General features: G+C 46.0%; 2 protein-coding genes across 2 annotated transcripts in view; both read right to left on the bottom strand.

Annotated features, from left to right (window-relative positions):
* The window catches only part of piga (phosphatidylinositol glycan anchor biosynthesis, class A), a 12,504-nt gene extending 11,510 nt beyond the window's left edge, over nt 1-994 (bottom strand). The window contains exon 1 of the mRNA XM_043700301.2: nt 286-994. Coding sequence (XP_043556236.2) covers nt 286-967 — 682 coding nt within the window. The 5' untranslated portion in view covers nt 968-994. The remainder of the gene's footprint in view (nt 1-285) is intronic.
* Nucleotides 995-7,047: 6,053 nt separating this feature from the next.
* vegfd (vascular endothelial growth factor D) overlaps nt 7,048-24,978 on the bottom strand; it is a 32,650-nt gene continuing 14,719 nt past the window's right edge. The window contains exons 4-7 of the mRNA XM_043700299.2: nt 18,049-18,191; nt 13,649-13,740; nt 13,417-13,558; nt 7,048-7,345 (exon numbers count right to left, since the gene is read on the bottom strand). Of these exons, the coding sequence (XP_043556234.1) occupies nt 7,243-7,345; nt 13,417-13,558; nt 13,649-13,740; nt 18,049-18,191 (480 nt within the window). The 3' untranslated portion in view covers nt 7,048-7,242. The remainder of the gene's footprint in view (nt 7,346-13,416; nt 13,559-13,648; nt 13,741-18,048; nt 18,192-24,978) is intronic.

The following is a 24,978-nucleotide window of genomic DNA, read 5'->3' on the forward strand; positions in this document are numbered from 1 at the left end:
GGGTTGGGGGGGTGGGGCGGTTTGGGTGGGGTGGGGGGGGGTGGGGTTGGGGGGTGAGGCGGTGTGGGTGGTTGGGGGGGTGGGGCAGTGTGGGTGGGGTTGGGGGGGTGGGGCAGTGTGGGTGGGGGTGGGGGGGGTGGGGCGGTGAGGGTGGGGTGGGGCGGTGGGGGGGGTGGGGCGGTGTGGGTGGGGCGTTGCGATGTGGTGGGTGGGTGAGGGGGTGGGGCGGTGTGGGGCGGCGAGGGCGAGAGACAGAGGCGGGTGCGGGGGGCGCGGCCCCGTTACCTTTCCTGTAGACCAGGCGGCTGACCACCACCACGGTGAGGGCGCCGGGCCGCGCTCGGCCGGGCTCCGGGGTGAACTCGGTCGGGTCGACGGCGTTCGGGATGACCGAGACGGCGTCGGGGCTGAGCGCGGCCCGCAGCACGGTGTTCTCCTTGCTGGTGTAGGAGACGCACACCACGTGGTTGGCGTCGCACAGCGACACGGTCAGCAGCTTGTTGGTCAGCACCGAGCTGACGTCAGCGAAGCCGAACAGCGAGTGGTCCGTGAAGACGGTGCGCAGGCCCAGCGCGCGCGCGTGGAAGAGCGCGTCGTGCGCGAGCGCCGAGAAGGAGCTGTGCGCGTGCACCAGCGCGACGCGCTCGCGCACCAGCACCCAGCGCACCAGCGGCAGGCTGTGGAAGAGCGTGCTGGCCGTCGACTGGTTGTACATGACCCGCAGCGGCAGGTAGTAGACCTTGAGGCCGTGGCTGAGGTAGCGGACCCCGCGGCGGGCGCCGTACGCGTGGCTCAGCACGATCACCTTGTGGCCCCGCTCGATCAGGCACTGCGACAGCTGGTAGATGTGGCTCTCCACCCCGCCCATGTTCGGGTAGAAGAAGTCCGACACCATGCACACCCGGTGTTTGCGGCCGCCTGCCGCTGCCGCCGCCGCCGAGGGGGAGGGAGCCGGGGACGCCAGCATTGGGGGATGGGAGGGGAAGGGAGGGGACTCGTAACGTTCCCGCCGCTGGTCGCGCGCGTGCGCTCGTTCAAACCGTCAACTGCCCGCCGGAAATGACGCGGGCGCCGGGCGAGCCGCCGCCTGCTCCCGCCGTTGGGAGGGTCAGATGGTCAGGTCAGCAGGGTGGGACCTAATCTACAGCCCCTCCCCCTACACCCCCCTCCCCCTACACCCCCCTCCCCCTACACCACTCCCAATCCACCCTCTCCCTCCTCCCCTAGACCACACCCACCCTGTACCCCCTCCCCCCTCTATACCTCACCCACCCCGTATCCCCTCCCCCCATACACACCCCCGTACCCTCTCCTCCCTCTATCCATACCCACCCGGTATCCCCTCCCCTCTATACCACATCCACCCCATACCCCCACCCCCTCCATACTACACCCACACCGTACCCCCTCCTCTATACCACACCCACCCCATACCCCCTCCCCCCCTCCATACCACACCCACCCCGTACCCCCATACCACATGCACCCCATACCCCCTACCCACTCCATACCACACCCAACCTGTACCTCCTCTCCCTCCATACCACATCCACCCCATACCCCCTCCCCATACCACATCCACCCCATACCCCCCTCCCCATTAACCACACCCACCCCATACCCCCTCCCCATACCACACCCACCCCATACCCCCTCCCCCTCCCCATACCATACCCACCCTGTACTCCTTCCCCCCTCTGTACCCCCTCTATACCGCACCCACACCCTTCCCCCCTCTGTACCGCACCCACCCCGCACCACCACCCCCTTCCCCCTTTGTACCGCACACTCCCCGTATCCCCTCCACCCTCTATGCCCACTCCCCCTCTATATACCCTCCCCCTCTATACACACCCCATACCCCCTCTCCCTCTATACCGCACCTGCCCCATACCCCCTCTATAACTCCTCCCCCCTCTATAACCCCTCTCTCTCTATACTGCACCCACCCTATACCCCCTCCCCTCTCCATCCCGCACCCACCCTGTACCCCCTCCCCCTCTATATCACCCCCTCTGCGTACCCCCCTCTATGTCGCTCCCTCCCCGTACCCCCTCTCCCTCAATACTACATCCACCCCGTATCCCCTCCTGCTCTATACCGCCTCTCCCTATACCTTCCTCTTCCCCTCCCCCCACTGTCCTCCTCTTCCCCTCCCCCCTGCTGTCCTCTTCTGCTGTCCTCCTCTTCCCCTCCCCCGCTGTCCTTCTCTCCCCCTCCCCCGCTGTCCTCCTCTTGCTTCTCTCCCACCGTTCTCCTCCTCCCCCCACCCCCCGCTGTCTTCCTTTTTCTCCCCAACCCTCCTATTCCCCCCCAGCCATCCTTCTTTACCCCACTGTCGTCTTCCCCCTCCACCCGTCCTCCTCTTCCCCCCCCGTCCTCCTCTGCCTCTTACCCCCCGTCCTCCTCTGCCTCTTACCCCGTCCTCTACCCCCCTTCCTCCTCTTCTCCCCCCCGTGCTCCTCTTCTCCGCCCCCGTCCTCCTCTTCTCCCCCCCCGTCCTCCTCTTCTCCCCCCGTCCTCCTCTTCTCCCCCTCACCCGTCCTCCTCTTCTCCCCCCATCTGTCCTCCTCTTCCCCCCCCCACCCGTCCTCCTCTTCCCCCCCCCACCGTCCTCCTCTTCCCCCCCCCACCCGTCCTCCTCTCTCCCCTCCCATCCCCCTCTTCCCCCACCCATCCTCCTCTTCCCCCACCCATCCTCCTCTTCCCCCATCCTCCTCCCCCCCCCGTCCTCCTCTTCTCCCCCCCGTCCTCCTCTTACCTCCCATCCTCCTCTTCCCCCATCCTCCTCCCCCTGTCGTGCACCTCTTGCCCCCCCACCATCTTCACCCTGATCATCCTCTTGTTCTGTCCCTCACCCCAACAAAAAAAGTCATCCACTTGCCCCACATCGCTGAATCACTGCCAACCCTCCCATTTGTACAGACTTTTATTTAATGCTTCACATAATGTGGGCAATGCAGGTTTGGCTCATCCTTATTGTGTGAACCAGACGTCAGTGAGTTTTGTTCCAGCTTGTGGCCTCCAAATGCTGTCCTTTGATCTGCCCTCCGTTCATCTTTTATCAGTTGTTCTGCTTAGTGTTGATCTTGATGCCCAGGGAAGTTTTCCAGCCACACAACTAACCACTCTGATTGGACTGCAGTGTCACACCAAGAGTCACTTTTGAGATTCTGCTCTTTAGTTTTCTCAGCAGCTGAAACCTTAAGGGTCCCCTCTCTTGTGCCGTTGGTTTCCACTTGGATTAAGACTTCAGGTTGCCCTAGTTCTCTGCAGTGTATTCCTCGTCCTCTCAGTAATGTCCTTTATTTTGTAATACACTATTATTCACATTGACAGTTGTAGAAACATCTGACTGTTGGACCACCATAACTACAGTATTGCATGCGCATCTACAAATACTCCATAGTGCCATGGATGCACTGTAGATTGCTTTCCTACACCAAGATATTAACATAAATCCAATTTTAGATGACTGTATTCTTGGAAGACAGCTGCAGTGCCTACTTCGTTCTACCCTCTTTGTTGTCCACCCCCTTTGTTCACCTGTGCTCATCCACTGGTATGTGAACTCAAAGTAATTTACCGCCTTCCCCATATCCTGCTGTGACTCCAGCCCCTCTGGAAGTTCAGAAACCTCGAGCTCAAGCAGCAAGAAGCATTTATTGCACTTATGCCTCTCCAGGTCATAGGAGGAGTACCAAGCATTCTACAAGGGTCCAAATGCTGGATATGTCAGTAACAGGTCTCACTGCTTTGTCTGTGTTTCCACACATTGAACTGCCAACAAGGATAATTTGTACTTATATTGCACCCAGAATGTAATGAAGCATTCCAAGGAACTTCACAGAAGCATTGCAAAACAAAAACTTCATCAATCCATGTACAGAGGCATTCGTACAGATAATTGAAAATTAGACTTAGGTGAGTTTGAATGGTAGCCTTAAAGGAGGAGAGAGGGAAGGAAATCTGAGGCATTGGGTCCTCGCAGCTGTAGGCATAGCCACCAATAGTAGTGTGAGTGAAATTGGAGATGCGCAAAGGATTATCATAACCATGCTAGTAATATTCATTTGCCTGACCTAACTGGTATTTTGTACATAAGGCCCGACAATTAGCAGCATTTTGTGCCAATGTTGACCTATCATACAACAACACTGTGCAGTTATATTTGGTCTTTAAAGTGAAACAATAGAATCATACAGCACATAAATAGGTCCTTTGGCCTACTGTGTCTGTGCAAACCAACAAACACCAAACTACACTAATCCCATTTACCTGCACTTAGTCATAACCTACTATGCCCTAGCATTTTAACTGCTCATCCAGATGTTTCTTAAATGTTGCCTCCATCACCCTCTCAAGCAGTTTGTTATATTCCTCTCCAGCCCTCTGAAAAAAATTTCATCAGAATTCAAAACCACTTACTCCTGTCCTTAAACTTGTGTCCTCTGGTCTTTGACATATTTGTAATGGGGAAGAGACTCTCAAGATCTACCCTCTCATAATTCTTATATCTCAATCAAATCCCTTCTCAATCTCCTCTGCTCCAAGGAAAAGCCTGCCCGGCCTCTCCTCATAACTGAAGTAATCCATGTAAACCTCATAAGTACATTTGATAATACAAATAAAAACTCAAAATTAAATTAGTCAACAGGATCTCCCTTGAACAAATCAGTACTGACTATCCGTGATCAACACTTGCTTTTCCAAGTGTTGAATAATCCTGTCCCTCAGAATGTTTTCCAGTAGTTTCCGCTATTGAGGTCAGATTAACTGGTCCGTAATTACCTAGCCTATCCCTGCTGCCCTTTTTGAACAAAGGAACCACGTTAGCTATCCTCAGTCATTTGGTCCTTCACCTGTGGCAAGTTTCTACCTTGCCTCCCATTGCAACGAGGGATGAATTTCATCAGGCCCTGGGTTTTTATGCTTTTTTATGGCTACTAAAATATCTAATATTTTCTCCTTATTAATCTGAACATTTACACAAACCTAACCATCCCACCTGAAATTTCTGGCTGCAGTGTCCTCCTCCATTGTGAATACAGATGGGAAGTATTCAATTAATACTACACTAATGAGCTCTGGCTCCAAGCACAGGTTGCCCCTTTGGTCTCTAACAGACCCCCACTCTTTCCCTAATAACCCTTTTAATGCACTTATAAAGTGCCTTGGATTTTCTTTAATCCCATATTTTGTGCCCCTCTTAGCCCCTCTCCTTTCTTTTCTAACTACTTCCCTACACTATACTTTTCAAGGGCCAGGCCTGTTTTTTTTAATGCACTGTTCCTGACATATGCTTCATTCTATTTTTTTATCAAACTCTTGATATCCCTGGATACCCAGGCTCTCTGGACTTACCGCACTTGCCCTTCATTCTTAAAGGAACACGCTAGCCCTGAATTCTAAGTATACTATTTATAAAAGACTCCCACTTTCCAAATGTAGACTTAACTGCTAGTCGATGTTTGTCAAATCTTGTTTAATGAAATTGAAATTGGCCTTTCCCCAATTTAGACACTTCTGCAATACCCTTATCCCTTTCTAAAATGACTTTGAAACTTACAGAATTATGGTCACTATCTCCAAAATGCCTGCCCACTGAAACTTCAGTCACTTGACCAGCCTCATACCTTAGATCTGGCACTGCCCCCATCTCTTGTCGCTATGCACTTTACGAATTCCACATCCTTTCATAGTAAGGCAGTCTTCATTAGTGTTAACAAAGTTGAAATTCCTTATCACTATACATCTCTCTTACATCTTTCAGTGATTTGCATAAATATCTGCTCCTCCATCTCCCTCTATCTGTTGGGAAGCCTGTAGTATAATCCCAGCAAAGTAATTGCAGTTTTGTTTTATTTCTCAGCTAACATTTCTTCCTCATTACAGCAGTGACAATTTCCTTTATCAATAATGCAAAGCTTCCACTCCTCTGATATTCCACACTCCTACTTCCAATCCTGGAATGTTGAGTTGCTCGTCCTGTCCTTTAACCATGTCTCAGTGATTGCAGCAACGTATTCCCACGTATTGATCAGTGGTCCAACTTGCTCGAACATTGCTGTCAATCATTTTGGCTCAGATTATGATTTGAGACATGTTAGTCCTGTGAAATCAAATGTCACAAGCAGTCCTTTACAGAATACACTTCCATTTAATAGACTTGTCTTACTTTACAATTTTTTGGCATTTTAACCCAAGACTAGGCTACCTGATTAGTCTAATGACCTTTGGCCTTTTTCTTTACATTATGAGCAAGAAGTAATAGCAGGACAGTGAATGTCTCTTCTTAGAATGGTAATGCCAGAGGAACAAGTTATGACTGGACTGGCTGGGAATCAGAATGGCTTGGGCACAAGAGTTGGTGGAAGGGGAAAATAAATGTGGAACATATGGTGGGCGGCACGGTGGCACAGTGGTTAGCACTGCTGCCTCACGGCGCCAGAGACCCGGGTTCAATTCCCGCCTCAGGCGACTGACTGTGTGGAGTTTGCACGTTCTCCCCGTGTCTGCGTGGGTTTCCTCCGGGTGCTCTGGTTTCCTCCCACAGTCCAAAGATGTGCAGGTCAGGTGAATTGGCCATGCTAAATTGCCCCTAGTGTTAGGTAAGGGGTAAATGTAGAGATATGGGTGGGTTGCGCTTCGGCGGGGCGGTGTGGACTTGTTGGGCCGAAGGGCCTGTTTCCACACTGTAAGTAATCTAATCTAATCTAATCTAATCTAACCTAATCTAGAAGAGAGAAGTAACGTTGAGCGTTAAGACATTGCTATATATTGTGCGTTTTGACCAGTAATTCAACAAGTCAATTTGCACAGATGTCAATTATATGTATGATATGGAGGTGCTGGTGTTGGACTGGGGTGTACAAAGTTAAAAATCACACAACCCCAGGTAATAGTCTAACAGGTTTATTTGGAAGCACGAGCTTTCGGAGCACTGCTCCTTCGTCAGGTGACAACAACTTGATGAAGGAGCAGTGCTCTGAAAGCTAGTGCTTCCAAATAAACCTGCTGGACTATATCTGGTGTTGAGAGATTTTTAACTAATCATATGTACATAGTATGCTTCTCATATTCTAGAAATTATGGACATAAGACATCCATTACTGCTAAGTGGTTTAATATTTTACTTCATTATACTGTATAAATTAGAACAAAGCCAGAAATGTAGAACTAACACTTTATTATTAAAGTCAAAATCCATGATTTTCAGTCACCTTCCGTCAGTGTATTATATCAATGTTTATTCTTCCACACACATTGGCAATGCTTATCATTGAAGACCTTCCCCGCAGTACAGGATCTACTGTGGTAAATACAGGCAGGTCTATCCACACAACTGTAACAGGAATAAAGAGTAGCTTAAAAATGCTGTCAATCAATTGGCAATTTAAAAATTAATTAGTGCCGAAGGAGATAAAACCTCTTCCTAATAACCTTATGAAGATGGGCACAATAACATTTATTGTAGTTCATTCATCAACATCCTAATGCACTTGGCAAGAACCTAATGAAACAAAATGTAGCATCAAACCACATAAAGAGATATTAGGGCTGATGATTAATGGCTTAATCGAGGACATGGGTTTTGAAGAGAGTTTAAAAGAGAAGTAGAGGGGTAGGAACATTGAGATGTAAGGAGGGAATCACTAAGCTTGGGGTATTGAAACCAGGGATGCAGCAATTGAAATCAGACGTGCAAAAGGCCAATATCAGAAATCTCAGATTCCTGAGAAGGGCGTTTGCCCAAAATGTTGATTCTCCTGCCTCTCGGATGCTGCCTAACCTGCTGTGCTTCTGATCTCCAGCATCTGCAGTCTTCATTTTCTCCTAGAAATCTCAGAGGGTTGTGTGTTGGATAAGAAAATACAAGGGCACAGAAAAATTTGAAAATAGGGTTGAGAATTGTAAAATTAAGTTGTTGCTTGACAAGGAACCAATCTAGAACAGAAAATAAAAACAAAGTGGTGGAGAAATTCAGCAGGTCGGCAGCATCTTTGGAGCAAGAAACAGTTAACATTTTGAGTCCATTGATGACTCTTCGGAACACTCAGCAAGGTAAATTGACAAGAATGAGGAACGACAGTCCCCTAGGATGTAGATTAGCAAACATGCAGGTTGAATGGCATTTGGTACGAGTTTGAACATGGGCATCGGCAGTTTGGATGATCTCAAGTTTACAGAGGGAACAACATGGCAGATTAGGCAGGACTGTGAATATTCAAAACTAGAGATAACAAACGCATGGAGAAAGGTTTTAATAGTAGATGAGTTGAGGCAGGAGCAGTCATAAACAACGATGCAGAGGTGGAATTAGGTTTAGGCCAGAGAAAGGAGGTTGTGGAGACCAAAGACAATAAAATTTTTTCAGACTTCCCAACATTTAGATTACTTACAGTGTGGAAACAGGCCCTTCGGCCCAACAAGTCCACACTGAACCAAACCCATTCCCCTACACCTAGCACTACGGGCAATTTAGCATGGTCAGTTCACCTAACCTGCACATTTTTGGACTGTGGGAGGAAACCCACGCAGAATGTCCAAACTCCACACAGTCAGTCGCCTGAGGTGGAAATTGAACCCGGGTGTCTGGCACTGTGAGGCAGCAGTGCTAACCGCTGTGCTACTGTGGAAGACATTTCTGCTCATCCAGTAATGAATATGTAATCTGACAAAGACTTGGAGGGTTGACGGAGATGGTGATGTGTTGAACTGGATGTTGTCAGTGTGTGTGTATGGATTAAATTAACTGAGGAACAGAATAAGAATGAGGAATAGAAAGGAGCTAAAGACAGATGCTTGTGGGACACCTCTAAAACAGTGCAAGGAGAGAAGACATTTGAGATGGATTTCTGGCTATCGTGAGATGGATAATAGTGGAAGCAAGTAAGACCAATGCCAACCAGGTAGACAACAGTGGAGAGGGATTGGAGGAGGAAGTTGTGGTCACTGTCAAAGTTTGCAGATAGGTCAAGAAGGGAAAAACCAAGCAGGATGTCATTTGTGACAATGATAAGAGTTGTACTGGCATTATGACAGGGATCTGAAGGCAAGAATTCAAACATGAAGTTCTGGCAATGATAGGCATGGATTTGGGGGGGGGGGGGGGGGTGACAACACATTTGAACACAGGGATTTTGGAGAGAAAAAGAAGTTTGGAGATGGATACGATATCCAGGGCTTTTTTTTTAGAAGAGAGGTAACAACTGAAGATTTGAAGCGGAAGGAGTTGCTATCAGCTGAAGTATTCACAATTCTGGCTGACCTAGTCACCAGGAAGGGACATGGGATGATCATGGAATTGAGGTCAAGGGAGCAGAAGATGTCTCATAGATATGATGAATACAGACAGAGCTTGAGAGGAGGCAGGAGAGAAACTGGAATTATTGATGAGCTCAGACATAGGATGGGAAAACACCAAAGCAAGTTTAATCCCATTTGGATAGAGGAAGGATAACAGATAACCACCAGCTCCTTGCACTTATTGTTACAGGAAAGGAGGAGGGGAGAGGCACAGTGACTCAGTGGGATGCGTTTGAGCAAATCAATGCAGAAATGTGGAAAATGAAGGACCGCAGGTTAGTCAGTTGTAAGTAATTTGCGATATGATTCTTTTTATCCCCAAGGGAGGACACAGAAAGGGGTGGGGTTGCAGGAGGATACAAGGAAGTGATCAGAGATAGCCTTAACTGTTAATACACACAATAGGGGTAGTGAGGCCAGTTTCTGCTTCCTTTGTCCTTCCAAATGGTGGTGCACCTGTTTAGAAGATGCTGTCAAAGGAAACTTGGTGAGATGCCCTTGTGCATCTTGTAGATGGGTATACACTGCTGACTCTGTGCATTGTTGGTGGAGGGCAGCTTGTATGGATGGAGTGACTTAGGCAAGATAGTGAACTCCAAGGAGAAAGAAGCTAATCAATTGAAAAGCAGGTCAAAATCCCCAACTGATGGTCACTCAATGCAGACATTAAGGGAGGGAATGAGTTAGCATATATATTTTTATGAATATTTCTGTGCTACTCAGCAGCTGTTAGAGGATAAGGCTTTTAAATGAAAGTACTCTTTAAAAGAAAATAACATTACATAAAATCTTACATGAAATGTGTGAGTTGGAATTTCAAAGACTTTGTATTTTACTTGAAAAATAAGATTAACTGGAGAGGATGGGCTTGCATACTATTAAACTGGAGAGGGTTCAGAAAGGATCTACCAGGATATCGCCAGGAATGGAGGTTTGAAATGTAAAACTAAACTGGAAAGGCTAGGTCTTTTTACACTGAAATGACCTCATTGAGGTTTATAAAACCAAGTGGGGCAAAGATAAGGTGAATGACAAAGGTCATTTCCCTAGGATGGGGGAGTTCAAAAGTAGGGGGCATATGTTTAAGGTGAGAGGAGAAAGATTTTAAGAGGACACGAGGGCCACTTTTTTACACAGCGAGTGGTTCGTGTGTGGAATGAACTGCCAGAGAAAGTGGTGGTTGTAGGTATCGTTACAGTGTTCATTTAGATATGTTCATGAACAGGGAAAGTTAGGAGGGATATGGGCCAAATGCAGGCAGGCGGGACTAGTTTAGTTTGGGAACATGGTCAGCATGGATGAATTGTCTGTTTCTATGCTGTTTGACTATGATTCTATTTATAAATGTTGAAGCACTGGCAATGCCCTCTGGCTTTATGTTAAACAGCAGCTTTGCATTTCCCAACACTGAGCTGGCCCTACAACAGCCCCACGTGATGGCTCTTACCTGCTGACAACTGCAGCCAGTAGCTGTTCAGTCAGAAGTTGTCAAACTGCAGTGTGAATCCCACAGACATTAACAAACCCTGAACCTCCAAGGGAGTTGACCTCCTGATTCTACACAAAGTTGTACCATGGGCCAATGCTAAAACTTACTGCCCAAAGTGCCACACATTTAAAGAACTACTGCACTGTCTTGATGATCTTAATGGTATGAAGGTACCGATGTTGGACTGGGGTGGACAAAGTTAAAAATCACACTGCACCAGGTTTATTTGGAAGCACTAGCTTTCGGAGTGCTGATGACAGAGCAGTGCTTCGAAAGCTAGTGCTTCCAAATAAACCTTGGGTCGAAGGGCCTGTTTCCACACTGTACGGATTCTATTCTAAAAACCTGTCGGACTATGACCTGGTGTTGTGTGATTTTTAACTTTAATGATCTAAGGAATCAGTCCTGTCATCATTTCCAAGCATTGAACTTCAATTAGATTGATTAAAATATTGCAGTGACTTGCTCTTGCCTTTTCAATTGGGCGGCACGGTGGCACAGTGGTTAGCACTGCTGCCTCACAGCGCCAGAGACCCGGGTTCAATTCCCGCCTCAGGCGACCAACTGTGTGGAGTTTGCACATTCTCCCCGTGTCTGCGTGGGTTTCCTCCAGGTGCTCCAGTTTCCTCCCACACTCCAAAAATGTGCAGGTCAGGTGAATTGGCCACGCTAAATTGCCTGTAGTGTTAGATGCAGGGGTAAATGTAGGGGAATGGGTTTGGGTGGGTGCGCTTCGGCGGGTAGGTGTGGACTTGTTGGGCCGAAGGGCCTGTTTCCACACTGTAAGTAATCTAATCTAATCAATTGCTGGCTAACCTGGACACCAGGAGAGGACTTGGGGTAGTCAGCATTTTAGTGGAATTGGGGTCAAGGGAACGGAAGGTGTCTCGTTGTAGATAAGCTCAGACAGAGGAGGCAGGGGAGAAACTGGAGCACGAGTTCAGGAATAGAATGGGAAAACATTCACTTTTGCTGCCAGCCAATTGTGAAGGTTTATAGGCTGGTAACCAACCCATTGGGCCACATTAGATAGGTACCTTCCATAACCATCAGGGACTCGAACTAGAAGCTGGTGATCCAGAGAATAGGATGCTACCCATTTCTTTTCTAATATGTGGACAAGCCAAACTGTCATTGCCTTTCTCAATTCGGATCTGGATTATCATAGAAATCATAGAATCCCTAAAGTGTGGAAACAGGCCATTAGGCCCAACAAGTCCACACTGACTCTCCAAAGAGTAACCCACCCCAATGCATTCCCCAACCCTATTACTCTACATTTACCACTGACTAATGTACCTGACCAACACATCTCTGAAACACTGAGCAGTTTAGCATGGTCAATTCACCTAACCACATCTTTGGATTGTGGGAGGAAATCGGAGCACCTGGAGGAAACCTACACAGACACGGGGAGAATGTGCAAACTCCACACAGACAGTTGCCCGAGGCTGGAATCGAACCTGGGCCCCCGGTGCTGTGATATTTTGCTGGACATGGCTGACCTCTGCACGTTTGGTACAATTACGGTTATACTCAGAACCCCATTCCTGATTGCTATCGGGGAAGATTGGTGTGGTGGCTTCTGGGGTTTGAACAAGGTTTTCTAACAATCTCTGTGCAATACAAAGACAGGAAAACAAGTGAAAAGAGAAGTGCAATTGTACAGCTTGAAGTAGAAATGTTACAGATAAGGATGTACCCCCACTCACTCGGCCAATGACAACTCTTTGCCAAATTCAAAAATGTTTTGGAAAGTTCTGAATGTTTTTATTGAAATGCAATCTCTTTCCAATTCTATAGTATCGCTATCACTGGATGACATTGGCTGCAGGTTGCTCATCACTTTTGTGTGAGATTCCTGGTTTGTCTGAAAAGAAATTTAGCCAATGTCTTTTAACCAAAGCCTACAGGAGAGTGATAACAAAGGCTGAGGTTGTGTCACAAGAAGAATACACTTGGTCAGAAAGTTACAGATGTAATTTTCATTTAGGGTCTAGGGGAACCATAGCCTTTGGAACTCCAAGCTATATGCAACCCAGCTCAATGAGCTAAATCAGAGAATAGGCTCATAGAGTTTTACATCACAGACACAGACCCTTTGATCCAACTCGACTGCACTGACCACACATCCCAATCTGACCTAGTCCCATTTGCCAGCATTTGGCCCTTATCCCTCTAAATTCTTCCTATCCGTATAGCCATCCAAATGCCTTTTAAGTGTGTCTTTGTACCCACCTCCATCATTTCCTCTGGCAGCCCATTCCATACATGCACCACTACATGAAAAAGTTACCTCTCACGTCCTTTTTAAACCTTTGCCCCCTCACTTTCACTTATGCCCTCAAGTTTTGGCTCCCCCACCCTCGGAAAAAGGCCTTGGCTCGTCACTCTATGCATGCCCTTATTGATTTTATGAACCTCTTTAAGGTTGCTGCTCAGCCTCCAGTACTCGAATTAAAAAGGACCCAGCCTATTCAGCCTCTCCCTTTAGCTTGAATCCTCCAATCCCAGCAACATGCTTGTAAATCTTTTCAAATGGCCTTTGCCAATATAGAGACCATTTGCTTCTCTTACTGATTCACTTGATAGCACTCATGTCAACTCAGTGATCCTACCTGCAGGAATCTGGATCAAACGCTTTCTGTTTCTGCGAGCATGTTTCATGACTTTCCATGTTCCTACATACGCACTCACACAGTTCCTCGTTGAACTCCATATAAGGCCCACAGATGGCCAGCTCTGCAATGGGAGAGAGTTCTGGACAGAAAAGAGACACATTTGAAAGTTGCAACGCAGACCGATTTGATTGGAAAAGTACAAAATATTTGAAATAGCGAGTTTTGTCACCATCTTCTCTCTGAACGGGGGAAGTCACACAGTGGCATTTCTCTTTATCCCATACCAGGCCCCTGGAGCAGTGATTCTCATCATACAGACAACTGGAAGTAACAGGAACAGACTGTTAGTCCTTGTCCCTGTCATTGAATTATAATCTCTATCACAATTAAATTAAAACAAGCAGTGTCCTATTCACTGCATTGTCCCCTTACAAAAAAAGGAACATTCACACTAACCTCAGCAAACTTAAAAGTAGCTTTCGATGCATGAACAATAATTCAAAAAGGATTCTCTTTGTTCAATCCCTCTGAATTGCTGCACACGTTGGCAATTTTTCTCAGCTGGTTCACAACCTTGCTGTCTATGCTACTGCTACTTTGCATTCCAGGACAACAGGGAGCGTTTAATTCCTCACTAATATGGCATGTTCAAAATGGTTGTAGCTTCTTTACAATGCCAGTCACCTATTTCCTGACTGTAGTCACTATTACTTTGTAGGCAAAAATGGGAGCTCAGTTATATTCCAGGTACAGAAGTGTTTTGATTAAATAATAAATCTGTCATTTACTAGTATGGATGTTGACTTTTGCTGTTGAAAAACACATTTTGTTAAAGCTTTTTCTCTTGCACTCATTTGGATAATTCACAAGAATTACCAACCTAAAAAGGAACAATATTTTTTCATGCGGAATGAGAAGGAGATGCTGATTGGTTGACAAGTGGATTCTGATTGATAAAGGCATTGCCATAGGATTAGATTGATGACTGACAGTTAACTGCTAAAGTTTGTTTACATGTTAAACCAGCAAAGTTGACTGTGATTGGTCAAAGCATTGTCCTAAGAGGTGAGTATCAGCTATTTTGTTGAGTTTAAAGAGGCGCAGTGTATGTACATGTTCTTCCTGTCTTTCACTCTGGTGTTTTGGATGTTGGGTCAAGAGGTACAATTTTCCAAATGCAAGGTCTGTTATCACCCATGGAGCACAGGATTGGAACACCATGTTGTGGTTGTACACGACATTGGTGAGGCCACTTTTAGATTACTGTCTGGTTGCCCTGCTATAGGAAGGATGCTGTTAAACGAGAAAGGGTACAGAAAAAAATTACAAGGACTGGAAGGTTTGAGTTATAATTTGAGGCTGGATAGACTGGGAGTTTTTTTCTCTGCAGGATAGGAGGCTAAGGGTTTATAAAATCATGAGAGGCATGGATAAGGGAAATAGCCAAGGTCTTCTCCAGGGTAGGAAAGTCCAAAGCTAGAGTGCATTGGTGTAAGGTGAGAGGGGAAGGATTTCAAAGGGATATGCGGTGCACTTACGGAATGAGCTGCCAGAGGAATGGTAGTTGCAGGTGCTGTTACAACTTTTAAAAGACGTTTGAACAGATATCTGGATAGGAAAGATTTAGGAAGATATGGGACCAATTTAGTTGAGGATACCTGGTTGGCATGGACAAGTTGGATGAAAGGGCCTGTGTCTTTGCTGTATGACTATAACTTGAGATAGGAGTTCCACCTCTCACTTGGGAGGATATCAGCTGTATGAGCTGTCGGCCAATCTGAATGACCAGTTGAGAATGGCTAGCATCTATGTCATCTCAGTGGCATTGATGGCATAAGTGGCCAAGTTAGGAACTGCAAGCAGTTCCCAGATCAAGGATCAAGGATTAAATGAAAGGAGGAGACTCTTGCAATGGGATCAGGTAGGGAAGTGAGGGCTTTGGGCATGTAAAGAGAAGGGTAATACCTTGATGGGGTGCCCAGTAGACAGGGAGCACTATCTTGTGTGGGGGCTGGGAACACTCAGTATGTAAAAAGGGCCTCAACCTTCATGGACAAAGGGTGACCTGCTCATGACCTCCTTCCACCAGCCTCGGGATTGGCCAAAAGGATTCATTCATCCAATGTATGATTGGACAAAAGTGAGGACAGTGAGAAGGCCACTGGGAAATTCTTCAGACCCCCTATGGTTAATGGAGGCACAATGACATTCTCTCCAGTGGGGAGTATGGTCCAATAACACAGCTAAAAAATCTCTCCCCACCTTCAAAGTGCAGAACCATCTTTTTGCATCCTCTATTTGGAAAGCCTGTGTCTTATCTGGAAGGCAACACCTCTGATAGCGCAGTACCCCTTCACAGCTGAAATAGCAGCTTGAGACTGGCTACACCAATGTGTGGCTCAAAAGCCAAGCCACCTAAACTTAAAGGTGGGAATCTCTGAGTGTCACTGTGTACTGAGGTTCTACCTGTCCCCGGTGTAACAAAGAGTGGGCCTGGCCTTGTTGCCGTGGAACACTCCAAGTACTTGGGCCATTCTGTATCGCCTGTCCTTTGTGGAGAAATTTGCAAAGAAAATCACCTTTGACCACAAGTCCATCAAGAAGTGGTCAGCATGTAGTGTCCTCGAGACCCTGCAGGAAAAGGAGGTGGTGGATCCTGTCGCATGATTCCCTGAGCAAACTGTCAAAGTCATTCGACAGAATGCCTCATCACTGGAACTTTCCAACAAGCACCGAGACATCGCTTGGCTAGTGTTGAGAAGGGCACTGCCTGTCAGATCTTTCATGCATGCCTAGTCTCTGTGCGCCACCGCATGCTGTCCTCAAAGCAGCTGCAGGGGTCTAGAAACTGTCACACATCTCCTGCTGGAATGTGCCTTTGCGAAGGAGGTCTGGAGAAAGAGGCAGTGGTTTTTGTTGAGGTTTGTCCTGAGCAGGTCAATGAAGCAGGATTTTGTGCTCTATGGTCTGTTCCCTGGGGTGTACACTGAGACAAACATTGACTGCGTGTGGAGGCCCATTAACCGATGAAAGATGCTCCTTGGTCTGCCTGAAACTTGTTGGTCTTCCAGAGCAAGGAGTTGACCTTGACCAAGTGTTGCAGGCTGGCACATTCCAAGATCCAGGACTGTGTGCTGAAGGATACACTAAAGCCAAGACGCAGTGAGGAATGACCACTGTCTAAACTGTTTCTTGCAAAAGTAAAATGAGTTCAGTTGTCAGGCCCTCTTGGTGCCTCAAATTTAACTAAATAGTGTCCTGAATGAGTCAGAAATGCTGCTGCAGGGAATGTCAAATCACAATGTTTGTTTGTTTGTTTCTTATGTGCAAAGACTGTACAAAACTGCTTTGGTACCTGTGTATGTACTTAAAGATTTTTTATGAATGCTATGAATAAATTATATTTTTACAATAATTAACAAAGTACTGAATGTCTTAAACTACCACCTTTGCGGACTCTGTGATGACACCGTCCTGGAATGTTAATTCTGTCTTTCTCTCCAGAGATGCTGGCCTGACCCACTCAGCATTTACAGCATTCCCTGTAACAGTTTTGAAAGTTTACACTTTCGGTCACACCGTCATCAAGTGAGAATTACATAAGTGAAGCTACATGTTGGTAATAACCTGGTGTATTGTCCTCTTAGTGACTTGGTCATGCTCCACATATTGCTGATTCTGACCATGGAAACTGTGTACAAAAGCTGTGAGCTACTCTTCATTTTGCTTGTTCCCCTCGAAATTTATCGGGTTAGCCTCCAATCTGAGCTCAGCACCTCCCCTGAAAAGCCTAGCTCAGACTGGGATTTTGCCATTGTCTGGGTCTACATGGGGAACCTGCATTCTATCATTTTCAAAACACGTTCATAGAGTCAGACAGCAAGGAAACAGACCCCTGGGTCCAACCAGTCCATGCTGACCATAATCCCAGACTAAACTTTCCTATCTGCCTGTGCTTGTTCTACATCCCTCCAAACATTTTTTTTTCATTAATGTACTTATCTAAATGTCATTTAAATATTGTAACTGCACCTGCAACTACCATTCCTGTGGAAGCTCATTCCACACATGAACAATGCTCTCTTTAAAGATTTGCCCCTCATGCCTTTTGTAAATCTTTCTCCTCTCACATTAAAAATATGCTCCCCAGTTTTGAACTCTCCCACTCTCAGGGAAAGGCACATGCCATTCACCTTATCGTTGCCCCTCATGATTTTGTAAACCTCTATAAGGTCACCCCTCGAACTCTTATGCTCTAGTGAAAAATGTCACAGCCTATCCAACCTTTCCTTATAACTCAAACCCTCCATTCCTGGCAACATATTGATAAATCTCTTCTGAAACCTTTAATAATATCGTTCCTATAACAAGTTGACCAGAACTGCACACAGTGCTCCAGAAGAGGCCTCAGCAATGTCCTGTAAACCTCAACATGACATCCCAACTCCTATACTCAAAACTCTGAGCAATGATGGCAAACGTGCTAAATGCCTTCTTAACCACCCTTTCTGACGCATATTTTGTTTATTTTCAAATAAAGTAAAAAATATAACATCAGAATGGTATTTGGTTTCATTGCACATTGGTGATTTAATCAGAGGTGTCACTGTGAGAGGGATTTTCATTTACCTGTAGTCTTCATGTGTGAGGATTGATCTTCGAATAATGGAGTAAGCATGTTGACTGGAGATGCATTTGCAAGATGTGTGGTTTGCAATCCTGACAGTCAAGAGCTCCGGTATATTGGTCAGAGGAATGGCAATCTCAAAGAGCTAGAAATACCAGCAAAATGTTAGTGATAAAGTTTCAATACACATTCCTCACTGTAATAGAATAACCTGAAGTGGGTAAGACTCTGCCTCGAGGTACCTCCCATCCTGTATCACATGGAAATTAGTTATGTGATATTTGCAACAACATTCTCTTTTAGCTATTTTAACAAAAGGTTTGCCTTCTAAGAGAGATGAATGCAGTAGGGATGCGATAATGAGATGGTGATGGATATCCCAATATAACTTAGCCTAGTGGTAGTGTCCCTACTCTGGGAGGCACAGGTTCAAGTTCCACCCACTCCAGTGTGATAACAATTCTGAGCAGGTTGATTAAAATTAGCAGTTTTGTGCAGGAGACTATGTTGAAGGGATGGAAAAGTCTGTCCAAGTGTGAGAGGGACCCATGGAGAACAGGATTATCTAAACTATTGTCAATAAAGCAGTTTGCAGCAATCCTGAGAGTCATGCAGGAGCCAGTCACAGGAGTTTGCTATCACCATTCTCTTTAACTGCAGTAATCTGCAGGAGCTAATTAATACAGTGTAACAGAGAGAAACATAACACTGAATCCATCACAGAGGAGGCTGGAGAAAATCAGCAGGTCTGGCAGCACCTGTGCAGAGAGAAATAGTGTATATGTTTCAAGTCCAGTATGCCTCTTCTTCAGAGCTGGAGAGATGTTGGAAAAACAGTTTTTTAAATCTACTGTTGAAAGAAGCAGAGGAGGGGCTAAAGGAATAGATGATATAGAGAACCAGTGAAAAACAGAAAATAACTCACTCGGTGTAGCTAGAAGAGGGTCTTGCATTGATCAAGATGTATGCATGTTGGCAGCTAAGGATAAGTTACTCTGAATCGATTGTTACAGAGACTATGAAGAGGACCTGGATATTTAATCTTTATCCCTTAAGATCCAAAGCTCTTCTGGTCACAAGTCGATATGATATCACTATAACAGATGCTACTTCAGTATCTCCTCAGTATTAGGCCTTGCTAATCCTTACAGTAGAAACCATTGTAGGCCAATGAGGAGACGAGGGTAGCCATCTCACCAATGAGCAGAATAGAATCTTCAGCCATAAGGCCCTCAGCAACATAAAGCTGTGAGCATATGTTAATGACATATTAATACAGGACAATATTTATTCTAGATGATAGGGATCTTACCTGCCAGGGCTTTTCAGAAGGCCAGCCACATGAACTATCAATCAGACAGTTAACTGGGCCATAGCAGGCCTTGCCCAAAACCCAGCCAGGGCCTTTCAGAAGGCCAGCCACATGAACTATCAATCAGACAGTTAACTGGGCCATAGCAGGCCTTGCCCAAAACCCAGAGCCTTGGCTACAGGTCCTGCCTGCCACGGGTTGCTGGTCAGTCAGAATCTGGTACCACCACCGAGAAGTAAGGTGTACATCTAAGACTCTGGACCGCCAAGGGACTCAGGCCTTAGGTGGGGTGGAGGTTGTGAGGGAGGCTGGGGTCAGCAGCAAGAGGTAAGCAAGGGTTGACTCTCAGCACACACCCGACCCGCATTTTCCTGATGCTTAGCTCCCTCAGTCGGGCACTGAGTGCTTTTGAACAAGCAAGCTCCTGCCCAACAGGGTTTGCTTCTTGAGCTTCTCACCTGGTCAGCCTGGCACCTATTGCCACCAAACCAGGCAAAGGTGGGGTAGTATTAAACCCACCAACAGTCGTTATTATGATGGATTGTTTGATCACAAACTAAAAGTTACCATCCACGGTTTTAACAGCAGATGAGCAAGTTGATACATCCGTCTCTTGTTCTGCTGGTCAGCCCATTTTACATTCTGTAAGAATGTGTGGTAGGGTGAAAGTGCACATTGATGGAACTGACAGTGCAGGCTTTCTGAGTCGCCTGTATTTTCCCTTCCAAATGGAGTCTGCAGCCTTTACTGGGTTTCTGCTAGCAAAACAGGACAGAAGTACAGATTCTGGCTCCCTGCTTTACTCTCCAACAGAGTCCCAACATTAAGCGCAATGGATTTGATTCTGGACCTCGGATTCAGGAACATTGAAGACGGGTCAATCAGCCCCTTAGGTGGAGTCCCATCATTCAACTAGATTATGATTGATCTACCTCAACTTCCAACACTATCCTCATCAACCTGATGTCTTTAATCTCTAGATATCTATTGAACTCTGCTTTGAACATATTCAGAGAGTAAGTATCCACAGCTCTCTGGGTAGAGAATTCCAAAGATTCACCACCCTCCAACTGAAGACATTCCTCCTCATCTCACTTCTTCATGGTTGATCTCATATTTGAGGCTTTGTCCTTTGGTTCTACACCCCCAGATTCAGGGGAGTATCAATCCAGCCTTGCCCTATAATAATGTTGTATGCTACAGTGTGAACACCTCTCACTTTAATGGAGAATACAGGCCTGGTTAAGGTCAGTATCTACATTCCAATAGACACAATAGAGAGGCCCACCCTGAATGAAGTGAGCTAGAATGCGGTGACATAGAACATAGAACATAGAAGAATACAGCGCAGTACAGGCCCTTTGGCCCTCGATGTTGCGCCGATCCAAGCCCACCTAACCTATACTAACCCACTATCCTCCATATACCTATCCAATGCCCGCTTAAATGCCCATAAAGAGGGAGAGTCCACCACTGCTACTGGCAGGGCATTCCATGAACTTACGACTCGCTGAGTGAAGAACCTACCCCTAACTTCAGTCCTATATCTACCCCCCCTTAATTTAAAGCTATGCCCCCTTGTAATACCCGACTCCATACACGGGAAAAGGTTCACACTGTCAACTCTATCTAACCCCCTAATCATCTTGTACACCTCAATCAAGTCACCCCTAAACCTTCTTTTCTCTAATGAAAACAGCCCCAAGTGTCTCAGTCTTTCCTCATACGATCTTCCTTCCATACCAGGCAACATCCTGGTAAACCTCCTCTGCACCTGTTCCAGTGCCTCCACATCCTTCCTATAGTATGGCGACCAAAACTGCACACAATATTCCAGATGCGGCCACACCAGAGTCTTATACAACTGCATCATGACCTCAGGACTCCGGAACTCAATTCCTCTACCAATAAAAGCCAGTACGCCATATGCCTTCCACACCGCACTATTTACCTGGGTAGCAACTTTCAGAGATCTGTGTAAATGGACACCAAGATCCCTCTGCTCATCCACACTACCAAGTATCCGACCATTAGGCCAGTACCCCATCTTTTTGTTATTCTTCCCAAAGTGAATCACCTCACACTTAGCTACATTGAATTCCATTTGCCACCTTTCTGCCCAGCTCTGCAGCTCTGCAGCTTGTGGGCAGCACGGTGGCACAGTGGTTAGCACTGCTGCCTCACAGCGCCAGAGACCCGGGTTCAATTCCCGACTCAGGCGACTGACTGTGTGGAGTTTGCACGTTCTCCCCGTGTCTGCGTGGGTTTCCTCCGGGCGCTCCGGTTTCCTCCCACAGTCCAAAGATGTGCAGGTCAGGTGAATTGGCCATGCTAAATTGCCCGTAGTGTTAGGTTAAAGGGGTAAATATAGGGGTCTGGGTGGGTTGCGCTTCAACGGGTCGGTGTGGACTTGTTGGGCCGAAGGGCCTGTTTCCACACTGTAAGTAATCTAATCTAAAAAAAAATTCTCTATATCCTGCTGTAACCTGCCACATCCTTCCTCACTGTCAACAACTCCTCCGACTTTCGTATCATCTTCCTGCTTTAAAGGAATACCCAGAGAGAAAAGGTATTTCATTTTCCTTGAAGTGGCAAATGGTCAGGCATTTAAAGGACAACTTGGAACCTTCACATGACCCAGTGGCCAATGGGCTGGTGTAGGTCTTGCTGGGACTATGGAGGACATAACCCAGATTACCTTCCTCGGAGGAGAATAGCAAACCCAATGGTTTTATCTGACAATCATTTGTTCTCTCAATGGCGCTATTACTGAAACTAGCTTTCAATTCCAGGTTTATTCATCAACTTCAAATTCCCTCGTTGTAGGATTTGAACTCTTGTACCCCGAGCAGTAGTTTGGGCCTGTGGACTGTGAATTCAGCCACATAACCACTACAACATGACCTCTCCTGTGCATCTCATGATATCATCCCTGACTCAATTCTAATGTTAAGGTTTAACCTCCTTGTTTTAGACTCATCCACTAAAAAAGAAAGATTAGCTAAAAACGTTTAAATATCTGCAACATATCAATTAGATCACCTCCTAATCTTCTACATTCGAAGTACGTTCCATCTTACTTCATGTATCATAATTAACGCCCAGTTTCAGGGAAAGAAATGTTATCTGGTTTGGTCTATATGTTCCTCTAGACCCCAGCAATATGGGTGACTGAAATGGCTGACCAAGTTCACAGTCAATTGTCAATTGGTAATAAATGCTGGCCTGGCCAGTGATGCCCCCATCCCATGGCTAAATATTTTAAAAATCTTTAATCTCTGTCTCCCAGTCCCAAACATTTGCTTCCAACTCCATAAGTTGCCATTTTTATTGGTTGTTTCTTGTGTGCAAACATATGAATTACGTTTGCCAAGACAATAGAAATGACATCAATTGCCACTGCCTTATCTATCATTTAAGAGATCTCAACTAGGTTTGTTTGACATGGCTTACCTGTTGTAAATCCACCCTGTGTTTTTCTGATTTGATCCCCTCAAATGCTTGACCACTCAAACCCCCAAAAAACAGGTTTGAGTAACGTTTCTACGTGTGAGACGAATGGAGCTATCATTTCCTCGTTTCTCTCTCTCTCTAGCACGTGTTACATATTGGATTAACATTGGTTGTTTTCCAATCCAGAGGGTCAATTCCTTCAGAAAATGACTGAAACATCATCAGTTTCATTTCTTATTTTTAATACCCAGGGGTGGAAACAATAAATCCTGGAGGTTTAATCCATTTTCTGTCTGATTAGATTTTCCATTGCCATGTGTTTTTTTTAACTGATATTTAATCAGATACGTTCTTCCCTTTGGTTTGCTCTAATTTATTCTTCATCTTGGGATAATTCTATTGATCTATTAATTTACCTATTTATCCTGGCACTTGATCCTCATCCACTGTTGTGAAGCCTCTTGCCAAGTAAGTCATTCATAAGTCTTCTATTTCCTGATTTCCAGTTATAATACAATTACAGCGCAGATGAAACCATTTAGAGTCATAGAGATGTACAGTGTGGAAACAGACCCTTTGGTCCAACCTGTCCATGCCGACCAGATATCCCAACCCAATCTAGTCCCACCTGCCAGCACCCGACCCATATCCCTCCAAACCCTTCCTATTCATATACCCATCCAAATGTCGCTTAAATGTTGCAATTGTACCAGCCTCCACCACATCCTCTGGCAGCTCATTCCATACACGTACCACCCTCTGCGTGAAAAGGTTGCCCTTTAGATCTCCTTTATATCTTTCCCCTCTCACCCTAAACCTATGCCCTCTAGTTCTGGACTCCCCAACCCCAGGGAAAAGACTTTGTCTATTTATCCTATCCATGCCCCTCATAATTTTGTAAACCTCTATAAGGTCACCCCTCAGCCTCCAACGCTGCAGGGAAAACAGCCCCAGCCTGTTCAGCCTCTCCCTATAGCTCAAATCCTCCAGCCCTGGCAATATCCTTGTTAATCTTTTCTGAACCCTTTCAAGTTTCACAATATCTTTCCAATAGGAAGGAGACCAGAATTGCACACAATATTCCAACAATGGCCTAACCAATGTCCTGTACAGCCGCAACTTGACCTCCCAACTCCTGTACTCAATGCTCTGACCAAAAAAAGGAAAGTATGGAGAGCTTGAGAAGGAGTGGCCATCTTCACTGGGCTCATTGCAGTTGTAGTGCAATTTTTGTTGCACCTGTCCCTTGGGCTATATTGTTGGATGATTTACACGTTGATAAGAGTGAGGGCCATTAAACTTACCATTACTTTGGCATCCAAATTCCACATACAATGGGATGCTTTTGACATGTACTATTTATTAAGTTAGGTAGAGAATGCCATTTTGTTCTGATTGCCTGCAGCACTAAGTAAATCCCACACACTTCTGAACCAATCACATTTCCTATGTAATAGCCCAGTGCTTTCAACCGACTCAAGATCTTCCACAACTGAGGCAAACCCACTGTTCGCATCCTCAAACTTCTATTCACAGGTCGAGTTAATAAGGAAAATGAAGGTTACATGTTTCCCAGTTATCTGGACATGTTAACCTGATCCATAGCATTACGTTCCTGCGTTTGTGCAATAAAAACATGCAGCTATTCCTTCTCCTAGGCTGACTGTCATCCACTGGTTTGTCTGTCCAACTGGACTTTTCTCTTCTTTGGGCTCTATCTCCACCTATCATTCACTCCATACCCCTTCCTCCCCACCCTATGTTCTGTATAAGAAGACAATTTTTTCCGAGCTACCATTAGTTCTGAGGAAGGATTACTAGACCCAAAATGTTAACACTGATTTTTTTTCCACAGTGGTTAACACTGCTACCTTACAGCGCCAGAGACCTGGGTTCGATTCCAGCCTCAGTCTGTGTGGAGTTGGCACATTCTTCCCCTGTGTCTGTGTGGGTTTCCTCTGGGTGCTCTGATTTACTCCCACAGTCCAAAGATGTGCAGGTTGGGGTGAATTGGTCACGCTAAATTGTCCATAGTATTCAGGCATGTGTAGATAAGGTGGATTAGTCAGAGATAAATGTAGACGAATAGGGGAATGGGTCTGGATGGGTTACTCCGGAGAGTTGGTGTGGATTTGTTTGGCCAAATGGCACATTTCCACACTGTTGG

Source organism: Chiloscyllium plagiosum, unplaced genomic scaffold (genome assembly GCF_037043375.1).
Source record: "Chiloscyllium plagiosum isolate Xiang-an unplaced genomic scaffold, Cpla_swu_hap1 HiC_scaffold_12, whole genome shotgun sequence".
In the NCBI taxonomy this organism is placed as follows: Eukaryota; Metazoa; Chordata; class Chondrichthyes; order Orectolobiformes; family Hemiscylliidae; genus Chiloscyllium; species Chiloscyllium plagiosum.